At 36.0% G+C, this 13447-nt stretch overlaps 5 protein-coding genes across 5 annotated transcripts; 1 reads left to right on the forward strand and 4 right to left on the reverse strand.

Moving 5' to 3' along the window:
* Window positions 1–33: 33 nt before the first annotated feature.
* LOAG_04788 (hypothetical protein) lies at window positions 34–1177 on the reverse strand (the record flags this gene model as incomplete). The annotated part of the gene is made up of 3 exons (XM_003140325.1): window positions 34–228; window positions 631–674; window positions 1102–1177. The coding sequence occupies 3 exons, from the start codon at window positions 1175–1177 to the stop codon at window positions 34–36; spliced, it is 315 nt and encodes a 104-aa protein (XP_003140373.1).
* Window positions 1178–1877: 700 nt separating this feature from the next.
* Window positions 1878–3519, reverse strand: LOAG_04789 (hypothetical protein; the record flags this gene model as incomplete). The annotated part of the gene is made up of 4 exons (XM_003140326.1): window positions 1878–1984; window positions 2945–3121; window positions 3280–3340; window positions 3421–3519. The coding sequence occupies 4 exons, from the start codon at window positions 3517–3519 to the stop codon at window positions 1878–1880; spliced, it is 444 nt and encodes a 147-aa protein (XP_003140374.1).
* A 1674-nt stretch (window positions 3520–5193) lies between these two features.
* LOAG_04790 (hypothetical protein) lies at window positions 5194–5958 on the forward strand (the record flags this gene model as incomplete). The annotated part of the gene is made up of 2 exons (XM_003140327.1): window positions 5194–5458; window positions 5816–5958. 2 exons carry the CDS (start codon window positions 5194–5196, stop codon window positions 5956–5958), a joined length of 408 nt encoding a protein of 135 aa, XP_003140375.1.
* Window positions 5959–6261: 303 nt separating this feature from the next.
* Window positions 6262–7485, reverse strand: LOAG_04791 (hypothetical protein; the record flags this gene model as incomplete). The annotated part of the gene is made up of 4 exons (XM_003140328.1): window positions 6262–6345; window positions 6572–6707; window positions 6911–7015; window positions 7448–7485. 4 exons carry the CDS (start codon window positions 7483–7485, stop codon window positions 6262–6264), a joined length of 363 nt encoding a protein of 120 aa, XP_003140376.1.
* A 2274-nt stretch (window positions 7486–9759) lies between these two features.
* Window positions 9760–10249, reverse strand: LOAG_04792 (hypothetical protein; the record flags this gene model as incomplete). Its single annotated transcript, XM_020446678.1, has 2 exons — window positions 9760–9940; window positions 10191–10249. 2 exons carry the CDS (start codon window positions 10247–10249, stop codon window positions 9760–9762), a joined length of 240 nt encoding a protein of 79 aa, XP_020303011.1.
* Between the last annotated feature and the right edge of the window lie 3198 nt (window positions 10250–13447).

Here is a 13447-nt window from a genome sequence, read left to right on the forward strand (position 1 = left end):
GAGAGTCGGTATGGACAAACAAACATATGTGCGCTACTCCGATGGAAGCGAAGGGGAAGAAGAACCGGTCTGAAGCCCATCAGATTCGAGTGACGACGTCTTGATGGTGACGATAGTGTCGATGATGACAGGTAACAACGTATGAGCCAGCCACACGTCAGAAGTAGCAGAGAATGACAGAAGGCAGCTAACAAGCAATACCCTCCTCGCCTGCTTCCCATCAGCTGACTGGATGACTGACTGACTGACTAACTCGCTGACTCACTGACATTGGCATGCACACCTCGTTGAAATTGTTCAATTTAAATGGAAACGACTCCGCGAGATATCCCGTGTAGAATATATATATATATATACATATATATATATATATATGTGTGTGTGTGTGCGAACGATGGAAGCCAGACCGAGCATTCCTTGACATCATGTCCTTCCATCCATTAGCCTCTTCTTTGCAGCAAAGCACCAACTCCTCATTCCATTCTCAAAATAAATCCTCTCTTACATTTTGCTTCTTCGTTAGTGCAACCTTTTACTGGAGACAAGGGTGTACATCGGACGACAAGCCATCCCAATGACTAAATTGTTAAAACAAGGCGTGAACTTCCTTCACTTCAAAATCTCACTCACCTGTTGCCGAACTTTATTTCCATCAGGAATGCTAAGATGAAATGCTGAAATTTAAGAGCATATCTTATCATATAACGATTAATCTCTACGAAGCAACAAACGAAACAAAAAAAATTTCAAAAAAAGGAGACCAGTTCAAATTAACACAGATGTTGACTTGATGATGAGTGAAATTCATAACTGCGATAACTACATTTATTTCGCTTCGACAGAGATATAGACGTCAATATGAAAGTCAATATACAGAAGAACTCTGACTCCGGCTAAAAATAATTTTGTTACACAGTACACAGGTAATGCGTGTATTTGTCGAGTATTACAAGACAAATCTATTTAAGCATAGTACTTGTATTTTTGATCTAAGTTTGAAATATGTCGCTTTCGAAAAGTATTTCCGATAATCAAAAATATATTTGGTTTATGTTTTGCGTGTCCATGCAACATATGATATTGGTCGACAGCCTTATCAACCAATAAAACAAAAGCGTCTGACACTGTAATCATCCTTTTGAACAGCTACTTGACCTTGCCTGCTATTATATGTCATATTGCGTACAATGTAGACTATCCGACTAAAGAGAAAAAGAAAAAAAGTGAAATAGGAACAGTAATACTTCCCATTATGATAACCTGTTTTTCATCACAGTCGTGTCGACAATCAAAAATAATTGGGAAATATTCGTTAGTGGCCAACTGGCAGCAACTTCCTTCTGACGGACTTTTCTACTTCTCGAAAATGCTATTTTATGACAGGCCCTCATAGAAAGTGCAGATTCTTTTTGTATTTTCGTCTGCAATGCCCTTCAAAAAAGAGGTACGAAATACACAATGAATTTAGCAAAAGCGTAAATACTGCATTTGCGAAAAAGGCAAGATGTAATGTAAGAGCCTCGTAAGCACATATTGCAAAACTAAAATATTAATAAACAGAAACTGTACTCAATAATAATCCAGTATAATTTGGTAAGAAGAAACTTATAAAAACTAGCTCGAAAACTGCGAAAAAATGAAGTGAAAAGTTTGAATGTGGTAGAAAATTTAACTGTTCATGAAGAAGAACATGAAAAGAAATAGCGGGTTTATGATTCACTGCTCTCCCGCAAAGCCACGTTTTCATGGTTTTTGTAACTCCATCATTTTTTCATTATGGTTCATCACAGCTTTATCCATCGAAATCTTGATCTTAGAAGCTGTGCGGCTCGTTTGCAAGTGTAGTAGATGAAATAATCCACCAACTTAGGGAGAAGTTATGAGTGCCCCAATTCCACATCTGAACATTCTCTAACACTTCGTCCCTCAAACGGAGTATGGGAACCAAATACTGAGCTTAAGTGACCTAACCAGTCGTAACACACTACACAGAAATTACATTCACTCTCGATATCCTTTTAAAAAATTGGGGAACTTTGTTCAGTTTATTCAATTTCAAGTACATTAATATTCCCCTTTGGTACATTGGTCAAGGTGATATAGAGTGAAGCATGGCACGTACTAATGAAGAATAACTATACTTTCAACGTCGAGGTTGGTTCATAAGAGAAGTGTATGGAAGTATCAGTAGAAAACAGCAATAATGAGAATAAAATCCACTGAGAATCAGTCACATCACCAAGGGAACGAAAAGTATAGCGCAATGCGAAGTGCTGCTTCTGTCACCGAAGTGTAATTCCAAATGATAAAGTTATCTTCACAAAGACTATTCGAGAGTGATATAATTCCACACCAATTAAGCCAACAACAAAGCTTCTCACATGCCACTTATAGATCACTTCTATATGAATTAATTTAATCGAAGAAATGGTTTCTGATTCCATACGACAATCTAATATGAAATCTATGAAAAAAAGGTGCATCCCTACGTCTCTTTTATAAAATCCTTCAACAAATCGTACTGTGAATTTGAATTTGGGGTGAACACTTCTCTTGAACTAGCCATATTTATGAACATTTAAATGAAGAGTTAAGAGGTCAAGAACTATTAAATGAAGCTTTCCAATTACCTTATTTCCCCACACTGGTATTAATGCGGTCGTTATAAATAATGTCTTCATTATGGCTACCACTTCATTAAAAAAAAGCCACTTTGTTAACGCTTTATCAGCTTTGTAATTTCGACATTAGTAATCACTTAACTTACTACCTCAACCATTATCAGAAATATTACAATCACCATCTCTACCAGTTTCAAAGTGCTATTGTGATTAGCACATATTCTGCACATCTCACTCCATCGATTTTTAGTTTGATGCTGCAATGGCCGCTAGCATTTAAGGGCATAAAAATTGATTCTCACAGTGAATGGAGTTGCAAATACCTATGCTTTCAATATGATGTGCATGACGTCGATTTAATGGGTAATAATGAGCCATTTCCTTTGGCCAGTACGGATGTATTGAGTACTGCCTTATATCATTTTCTACATAACGAAGTTCAGGGAAATGGCCAAGAGGAGTATTACTGCTCGAAAGATTAAGGAGCAGTTTTGCTGCAGCTGTAAGTCTTTCATGTTTTAACTGATGACTGCAGTATTGCATTGTTAGAAGGACGAAAGCCAACAAGCAAGCAGTTCGGCCCTGTTCTATGCATATGAAACATTCATTGCATGATTTTAGGCCAACAATGCAAACCGAGGGATTTTTTTACACTTACCTTGCCTCTTCTCCAATTTTCCCTTCTCCAACTTCTTTACATCTCTCGTAAATTCAATCCACTAGAAGATCTTTGATAATTTACCTGGTTAAGAAATACTATCCATTATTGAGTATGAAAATCCAGCTGCAAATGAATCACCTTATTCTCGAAAAGCAGAACTTGACTTTCGCTGGCTAAACGTTGATGCGGTTTGTTACTAAAGACATTAATTTTTTGGGAACTATTGACAATGCACATTTCATTGTTTCATTTTTTTAGAATGCAACTATACCTAATAAGCAGAGGAGAAAGCCATTGAATTTTTCTTATTTCAAATATTTTTCAAGTTAAAATTGAGAAGAGAAAACGAAAATAATTCCAGGGTTTGTCCTCATTCTAGACCACGGCCAACAAGTTGATATTACCAGCCAAATGGGACCAATATTAGCTCATGCAGTATGTATTATCGAGTTCGGCAATAAACTGAATAGAATGCAAAGCGATAGAAACAAAGCCGATAACACCCTAGGCAAATACAGGGCTAAGGGATTTGCAAGAATCGTCATCACATCCAATTCTATCCAGTCACGTGATTGCATGCATGAGCAATCTTAAGACAAGCTGCATGAGCATAGCTGTCCTATCCAGAAATCTTTTTCCCACTAATCCTGAATATTGAAGCATCGATACAGAAAGTGTAAGGATGAATCCTACCCTAAAATCATGCTTCTGTTTCATTTCTCGGCCTAGAAAAGTCGAACGACTTCAAAATACGAGATTATCTGTTTCTTCAAAGCAATTCAGTTTCACTTTAGATACACAACTGAACCACATCTTTTAATTAATCGATTTATAGGTAGACAAATTAAGAATGGCAACTTCGAATAAATAGGAAAAAAATGCCATTGCTCAGTCTCATTTTTCTCCGATATTTAACTGTTGAAAAGTGGTGAATACAGAGTTACAAAGAGCCAAACGTTCAAGATGCATTGGAAAATTTTGCAATTACTGAAGATATAAAACAGGTTTGCCCAAAATCACTGAGACTCAACTACGCAAGAACCACATATGAGCTCCGTAAAGAGACCTAACTATTCTGTAACATTAGTCTACTGGTGGTCAGATTTCCGGTGGTGGAAATCAATCGATCAGAATCAATCAAACCGTGAAGATACAAATAGAAAATACAAAGACTTCTACCAATTTAAAAATCATCTCTCATTTTGTTCGATGAAATACCTATAAGAATGTCAACCCATTTACAAAAAATGTGGCATGATGAATATGCACATATTTGAGTACACTTTCTATGATCTGTACTAATATTAATAAGAACAACGTTAAAAAATATCATTTGTGTGTGTGTTGATATTGCTGAAGATATGAAATTTTGGAAGACCCAGATGAAAGGACGAGCGAGATATGTCACACTTGATTGTAAAGTCACCAGAATATCTAAAACCCGGAATCAATCCAGTTGTAAAAACTCGTAACCCTTTTGCCTCTTATAAAAAATACGTCAAAAACATCCAAATCAACTAAATCTGAGAAATGATAATACCAGCATGGCATGGAAAATCAGAACTTTGGCTCTAGCAGCTAAACGCTATGTTTTAAAGATATTAATTTTTCAACTTTGGCTCTCGCAGTTAAACGCTTTGTTTTAAAAGGCTATGTTTTAAACATAGACGCTATGTTTTAAAGATATTAATTTTTTGAGAACCATTGATAATACACATTTCATTGGATTTTTCAATACCGGTATCTACAGAGAGGTTGACGAGAATTCGACAAATGGATCGAAACTTGCTATGGTATGGCTAACCCAAATAAGTTAGCTCATCGTTAGCAAAATATTACTTGTCTATACTGAGAAAGATCAACGTGACATTACCAAGTACAATTGACAGGTTAAAAACTAATATGAAAACAATGAAATACAAAGAGTGCGACCGAAATCACAAAGTAAATCGTAAAGTCCCCGTGTTCATCTTCTCAGCTGAGAGTAAAACAAAAGTGCAAAATATATATCACCTGAAAACAAAAACATCACCGAGACTGAGCGGCTGTTGCAACCTACTCATTGCTACTGTTACTTTACATGGCAGTAGCTACCGACCAAAAAAAGCCGGTTTTTTCATCAAACTTTTGCGATCAAAATCGAGCAGAGAGGGAGAATATGCTGTTACTATGAGGGGTTAGGTGTGGCATTGGTTCAGTTCAATGCCTGTACCATTTTCCGACAAATTATATCCTCCTACTGCAATATCGGCCAATAATGCAAGCAAGATGAACTTTCAAAAATTAAAGAAAATCATCAGATTTTTCCGTACGATTTAATGATACATCTAGTCAACTTATTGTAGTGCAGGTGTACACTAAAACTTCTTCCTTCCTCTATATCTAATATGACACTACCAGAAAATAGCAAGACCAAATCAATAATACGATCAGGAAAAGGACTACCATCACTACGACATTCAAATGATATAGCCAACGTGATGTGCATTACAGAAAGAGCCAGACTTTTAGTCTAAATACTCCAAATATTCAGACAAACTTACAAGTCTGGCCAGAAACTGCATGAAGTATACAGCTTTGGAGAAAATATCGTACCAAAAAAAGATTCAAAAATTCACCTATTTGGCTCAACGAGCTGATTTGTTTGGGAGGAGTGAGCAGGCTGTGATCAACTAGTTAACATCAAAAGCAATCAGCATACTTACACGAACGAATGAAAAAGAAACGATCTATCAAGGTCAAATTTTCGTGTACAGTTGGATTAGTAGAAGCAATCCATATACGCCAAATGTCATCCATTTCAGGCCATATAAAAGGAATTAGCTAAAGATACATGGGTCAGAGCGACTGAAAATCGTTCTGTCCATAAAAAATACAGTTGATCTATCTCAAATGGTACAGTGTCCCACTTGCTTAGATGGATGAACATCCTTGCGACAAATCGAGGATGCTTTGGCTGGAATAACTTTGAAGGGATTCTCACGATGTATTTGTACCCCTAAGTGCTAGGTTCGCTTCATCCATCTGCTTCTCCTCCACTTCTAAGCAGTTTGGACAATTCAGCTGCAACAGGCCACACGAGTACAAGTTTAAATAATTCTTTATCCACCGCAACCGAAACATGAAATAAGAGGCCCGGCTGTCTCAGAATAGTAAAAATTCATCCTTTCCAGAACGCGTAATTCGACGTTGAAAATCACCACTTGTTGCATAAGCCTTCTAGCAAAAAGTGTTCCTCTACTTTTGACCCTCCGTGAACTTTATGAATTCATTTCATCTTGTTACTTACAGCATCGGATAAAACTTTACCCTGCCTCCTATCCTCCTCCCCCTCTAAAAACAAGATGTCGGTACCCTGAGCTAACTCCGCTTTTCGGTTTTGTTGTTTCCTTTGTTTATTGAAGCCGAAGCTTGCTACACCATTTCTACCACACGTTCGAAGTTTATTTTTCTAATATCTCAATAAATAGCAGTTAGGATAAACTGCAGTATGAATGCTTTTGAACAGTATGCATCCTTTAGCGGTTGTTACATAAACCTAAGACAAATTCGAAGCTCTTCTTAGCTATTAATACTCAAAAACTTTTTAAATCGGAAGATGAAAACTAAGTATCTCTGAAGCTGAAACTTGCCGGAGAAATAATTTGTAGCTTGATGATACTGCACTTCAACAGCACTCTGTAAATAAAAACTCGTTAACCGAAGTTGAAACACTTCTACAACTTCTTTATACCTGTAAAAATTGTAGAACTGGCTATTGTTCTCATATTCATATCTCCTATAGATTACTTCCAAAAATTTCATATAAATAGGACAAAAATTTTTCCATAATATGTGATTGTTCGACGAAATCGCTCGATAATATGAATGCTCGATAATATGTGATATCCGTCAAACGATGGACGACGGAAAACTTAACTTTTGAATACGTCACGTTCACAGCATTTTTAAACATATTTGGTTGGACTGTGATAATATATGTGCTTGAAAGTTTCAATTAAGAACCTGAATTTCTTAGAATATTTTCGAACTCCTAAGATAATTCGCAGCTTTAGTGTATCGCAAATGTAAAAATACTGTTACCAGTTTTAATATGTAAATGACAATTCCGCTTCTCACGAAAATCTCCGTCATCAGAATGAGGCGACAAGACATGTAATTTTACTTGCTATTTTGCTCTAGTCTTGCAACATCATTGCTCATTCTGTGCTTTTGAGCCCAAAAATTGAATTTTCACACCCTTCAAAGCAATTTTGAGACGAAGAAAAATGATGAAAGTCAAAAGATATTGAACGGAAGATAAAAGAAGTGGAAATATGCCAAAGGTTTGAACCTCTCAAGATGGACTATGACAGAGAGGATATTTTGGGCAGTTTACATATCAGCTTGCAAAAGATAAAAACAGGCAATGCTAGAACGAGTAGTTTAAACCAAAAGACAATTTGTTATGTCAGTCATTTAAAATATAAATTTCATAATCCACATATAAATGAAGATTAATAACGATGTTTCTACAAAAGTTGTTATCAGAGCAGCCAAGTAAACAATCGTTCAAGATCTAAGCCCTCTTATCAATCTTTTTTCGCCGTCCATAACCGCCAAACATCGTTATTGTTCATATTCTCGATTATAAATATGTAGGTATTTATACAAAAAATGTATGTACATAGATTATATATATATATATATATATATATAACTTTTGAAACAGAAATGAAAAACGAACATTTTTTACGTCCAAAGCCTTTTTTTTAACTGTAAAATAGAAAACGTCGCCCGCAATTTACTACCATTTCCTTCATAATCCATATATAAATGATATACATAAAAAGCTTCATTCCCAACGCTAATTAAAGCGTTTATCAACGATCGACTGTGGAATATTTGCAAGTTGAAAAGTTCAGCAGTCATATTAGACAGTAATTGGATGATTTCCTACCAATGCCCTGACCTTAAAATGCAATAAGATGAACAGTGTGGAAATGAAGCTGCAAATCCTCCGTTTGCTCTGCACCGATAAACAATTTTTTTGTTGAGCCCAAGCCAGCATGGCAGCAGATGTATCTTCTGAGAAGGGCTCATCATGCCAGTCTTAAACCAATCCATTTAGTCCCCTTGGGTTAGACTATTGCTCTTTCGACCGTCCAGAGTTATCTAGGCAGCAGTCGACAGAGTTTCTTAGTAAAGCATGAAGTTTTTAAGAATTCGTCACACAATGCCGCAATATTCCTTATCCTTTACATGACCACAAAGATCACATCATTTGTGAAATAGAAACTGCACAAAAGTGAATGTCAATTATAACATAAATCCAATTTACGAAAATGGCATCAGAGATGGTTGCAATACTTGAAAGAGATGAATCAGTCCCCACTTGAAACGAAGAAGGGAAAGATATCAATGAAACCATGAGGATGAGTAATTTGGTAGCATAGCACTTGCTTAAATTAGATTCCTGTTTTATGGATCAAGTAAAATGAATTATTTGGACGTTTTCATCAAGCGATCAGCAAATAAATCGAACGTTTTAGGATATTCACTTCAACTGACATACTAATAACGTCCATTATTGAGACGTACGGAATCGAAATTTGTTGCTGATGAATGGATGGGAAGGTAATGTAGAAAAACATTTGTAAGCATCCTCTCAGGATGTGAAGGAAAAAGGGGATCTACTTTTCTTGCAATTCACCAAAGAAATCAAGAAACGGATAGGTAAGTACAACTAAAATCAGAAGATGACTAGAGAGTGGAGATAAATTGCTCCCCCTCCCCCCGCTCAAGAGCCAAGGCTTCCGTCGAGAAAGGAGATACTCCGGCTACCACATGAAGCACTGCTCCATCCTACTTCACTATCATTATTGTTATCATAGCCATCATCATCATCATCACCCTTATCATCTACCACCACTACCATCATTATTACCAGTACGTTCCCATTTCTCTCTTACTCTACCTTCCTTCTATCTCCTCTGATTACACAATAATACCATACCCCTACTCTACTGATCACCGTCTGTCCCTCAATGGATCTATTATTAGAAACGGGAGGAAGGGTGCTTCGATGCAGCTACTACTGCTGGTGTTGTAGAAAATTGCTGTCGCATGTTTGAGCAGTTGTCTATCTGTCAGCAAAAACGAAGGGACCACCACAACGGCTTTTACCCTACCTATCCTGCCCTACCCTATTTTATTCTACACTACCTTACTCTACTTTACCTTACTCTACCTTATCTTACTTTGCCCTTCCCTTCGTCGTTCTCGCTGTTACGCATAAAAATCATTAGGACGAAAATGAAAATTTAGCATTGAAGAAAAAATATATGTGCATCTGTATGTGTATGTGTGTGTGTGTTTTGTATGCGTATGTATGTATGTGTATGTATGTATGTGTGTATGTATGTATGTGTGTATGTATGTATGTGTGTATGTATGTATGTGTGTGTGTAAGCGTGTTTGTGTATGTATGTGCGTCCGTTATCCTCCCCGCTCGCCATATTCAATAGAGTGCGAAAGAAACTGCTTGATGACGAATTGCAGCGATGTCTGACAGACAGCTGGCAGTAACATCATGGAGGTGAGTACCAACTGACTATGCTCTGATGGACCACGGAGGGAAGAGGAAGGAGACCGGTTAGATCCGGCGAACTTTTCCTCTCTGCAGAGTTGAAATAAGCCGGTTAGCTGGTGCTAAAGTTGAGCTTGTTTTAACCACCACTATATATAATATAATATGCACTAAGTAACTGGTTGAAGCCTCCGAGTGAACTCGTTCCTTATCTTCGGCCCGTCACAGAGAATGTTTCACGCTGACGCATGACGAAATACGCACTCATGTCAAAATACTTCCACATTTATGCATATTCATGGTAGCTTACTTACTCATATACTTAGCCAGCAAGGAGTACCTTGGACGTACTTTCGGATTTTCACAAGTGGTTCCTACTGGATGTTCCTTGTTCGGCATGCTTCCACATGTTTCAGTTGTATTATCGGCCTCAGTCCTCGGTTAGGTTTCACTGCCAGTCTTATCGGTCTCACTATTACTGACCGATTTTTGTTTTTTCTGGACATTCAATGTTTAGAATATAGGAGTTAAAAAGTCGCTGCTATTGCCAAGTTGCTCCATTATAAATGACAAAAGACCTGCCAACAATATCCGTCCTTCATTTCGAGTGTTCCCCTCTAGGATGACAGGAGTCAACGACTCTGTCCATATTGTGTGTTTTTATTTGACAAAAGCGCAAAATCTCGCAACTTCAGTAAAGTTTGAGAGTTCCAAAATCTCCTTGGAAAAAAACACGGGCATATAGTACTTAAAATGGCCACTTGCTAAAATTCTTGCGAACAAAACTTAGAACAAAGATACACAATGTTCGTCATTTCTATTATCGTGTTTTAAATAGAATGAAGCGTAGACTTTATGCATCGGAACATGTCAACTAATTCGTGTAAAAAAGGCGTAATGTATGAGTAATGAATAGAATTCACACTTATCATTAAATTTAGTCAGGCTAATTGACGTACTTCTCTGCTTCCTCTAATTTAAAACAAGTTGGTGGTGAGACGTAATGAAAAGATGTCAACTGAAATGCTAGTTAAATGGATACAGCTTGTCCTTAATCTGCAAACTTTTTGCAATAGGCCAGTAGTCAGACGATGTGCAAATTGTGTCTCACTTTTCCATATTTATAGCTTCTGAATAACTTGCATATCTCCTCTTTTGTCTATGAGAATAGGCAGACATTTTATTAGTTCAATAGCACATGCCAGCTGTATAAGACAGGTTAAGTGTCAAGATCAATGGATTCTACCATATCATATCAGTGGAATGATAACGAGATATCAAGCTCAGTGAACAGTTATTAGTGTCATACTTTCTAATATGGAAAAAGTACTTCCTCTTTATCAAAAATGTTTTTCTCGAAAATGAAGATACGCTTCTTTTTTTTTTTGAACGTAATGTCTAAAAGCGAGATTAATGCACAGAGCAGGAATCCCCAGGCTTCGGAGTGGTGCGATCATATTAAAGTGAAGTTTTATTCAGTATAACTGGTTATTGCGCAGAAAAAACAAATCGGATCATTTGGAAATAAACCATAGTGCTCTTCCACACTTTCATTTTACTTGAAAAAGTTTATTTAAAAAATACCAGAAGTATCAACGACAGTCTTACAGAAAAATTCGAACAACCAGGATTTGTAGCATTTTCGAAAACACACAGTTTTGTCTTTCGAATTCGAGAGAGAAAATTAATTTATTTTTGAGGGACTCTTGATGTTTCTTCTCCATCCAAAAAGTTGATGTTCTTGTTATTTCCCACTATTTAATTGAGTAATTTTATGACAACTTAGAGAACATCAAGGTCGTCACAAATGCTAAAATTATAATTCTGTTTTGTTTGTAACCTTTGTCTTTATCATTACTTGAATGGAACGTGGAGGAGATACTATTCTTCACTTCCTTGATAGCGTTCTGTGTCAGAAACATTATACTGATGAGTTCTGTATCGTGTTCAGCAAACCTAATAAAAGTTTCACTGGAGGGGGATAAACTTTTCATTGTTCTATCTTCCGACACTTTGCTTAAGGACATCATTTCAGCAAAAAAAAAAAGAAAAAAAAATAAAATAATCAAAAATAGCTGCGGTTGTGATGACCAAGAAGTTCAAATCCAGTATTAAATAATGCTGTATGGTTGTTGTAATAACAACTATACAACATTATTTAATATTGGTAGTATAGAAGCGGAGTCAAAAGAGACGAAGTAATTTAGATAAAATTAAAGTAGTCTATTTAGAGACGATAAGCTTGTCAAAAATCACGTGGAGTTGAAATAAATCTCATTCTGTTTGCTAGTATTTGAACAAAGAGTTCATCAGTGGATTATAGATCAGTAATGACATTTAAATGAATGCTTTCTTCACTCCAATACTTATACGCACGCTTGAAACTTCTGTATTTATAAGAGGATTACGTGGTCGAAAAGAGGTAATTAAGGTTTATAATTGCAATGAAACGTTTTATGAGATGAATTGTACATTTGGAAAGCAGCATACACTCTCCTCTCCAGATTCTCAGAGTTTAATTTAATGTTAAGCTTATCAAGTAAATATGAGATGAATTCAATCTGCCAACTTATCAATTCAACAAACATTCGAAATGTTGCAATCAATACTACAAATTTTGAAAATAACGTGGCCTGGTGAATAAACGACGAAATTAGAGCAGTCAAATTTGAAATTATAGTTCTTATGTGGGAATATTTTAATCTTTCGACCAGTTCATTCAAAAATATCGGCGATCATCAATATACCTTTCCAAACTCATGTTTTGATTCTCTCCAAGAAATTCTTTACTAAAAATTGGAATTAATTAATAAACTGCGGAGTACATACTCGAAAGTATCTAAAACAAAAAAGAGATTGCTGTTCGCTTTATGAACGGTTATTGTTCGCAAACAAAAGTTGAGCGATAGTATAAAGAAATTTTCGAAAGTTAACAGCTATTTTCACAGTTGAAAGAGATTTCTCTAACGAGTGCAACTTTTTTAGAGTCGACAACTTACAAAATACCTTTTGATTACTTTCTAATTTCCCTTCTACATAATTTTAAATCCTTCATCAAATACAACGCATAAAAGATTTGCCTAGCAATGAACGAAGGAAAGGATGCAAAGTTTGATATATGGGGAAAATTTGTTAACCGTTATGAATTCATCAGTGAAACTTCATCTTATCTTCTGCTCACATCGTCTTTTTTAGATATTTTTGAATTCCTCTCTTAAATGAGTTCGAGGCTTCAGTGACAAATTGTATTTACATCTTGAGTTGAGAAATGATTAGTTGAAAATGACGCTTTTAAATTTCAATACCATAAAGGCAATCATAGATGAAATCATGTACAATCAATGTTTCATAAAGAAAGAAATCATACAGCAGCCATAAGCCATAAGAAATAGTAACTCGGTCTAATTTGTAATTTTGATGAATTTGTAATTTGTAAGCGTCCAGGTTCATCACTGATAACCTTTATCTATTCCGCGTATCGGGATAGATAAAGGTTATCAGTGAGTGAGGATATTATGATTACTTCTATCTACTAATATCATAGTATCAATAGTTTGCTAATTCTCAGAACTGAAGTCTTATTTGTAATGATATTTC

Source organism: Loa loa, assembly GCF_000183805.2.
Source record: "Loa loa unplaced genomic scaffold supercont3.178, whole genome shotgun sequence".
NCBI lineage: Eukaryota > Metazoa > Nematoda > Chromadorea > Rhabditida > Onchocercidae > Loa > Loa loa.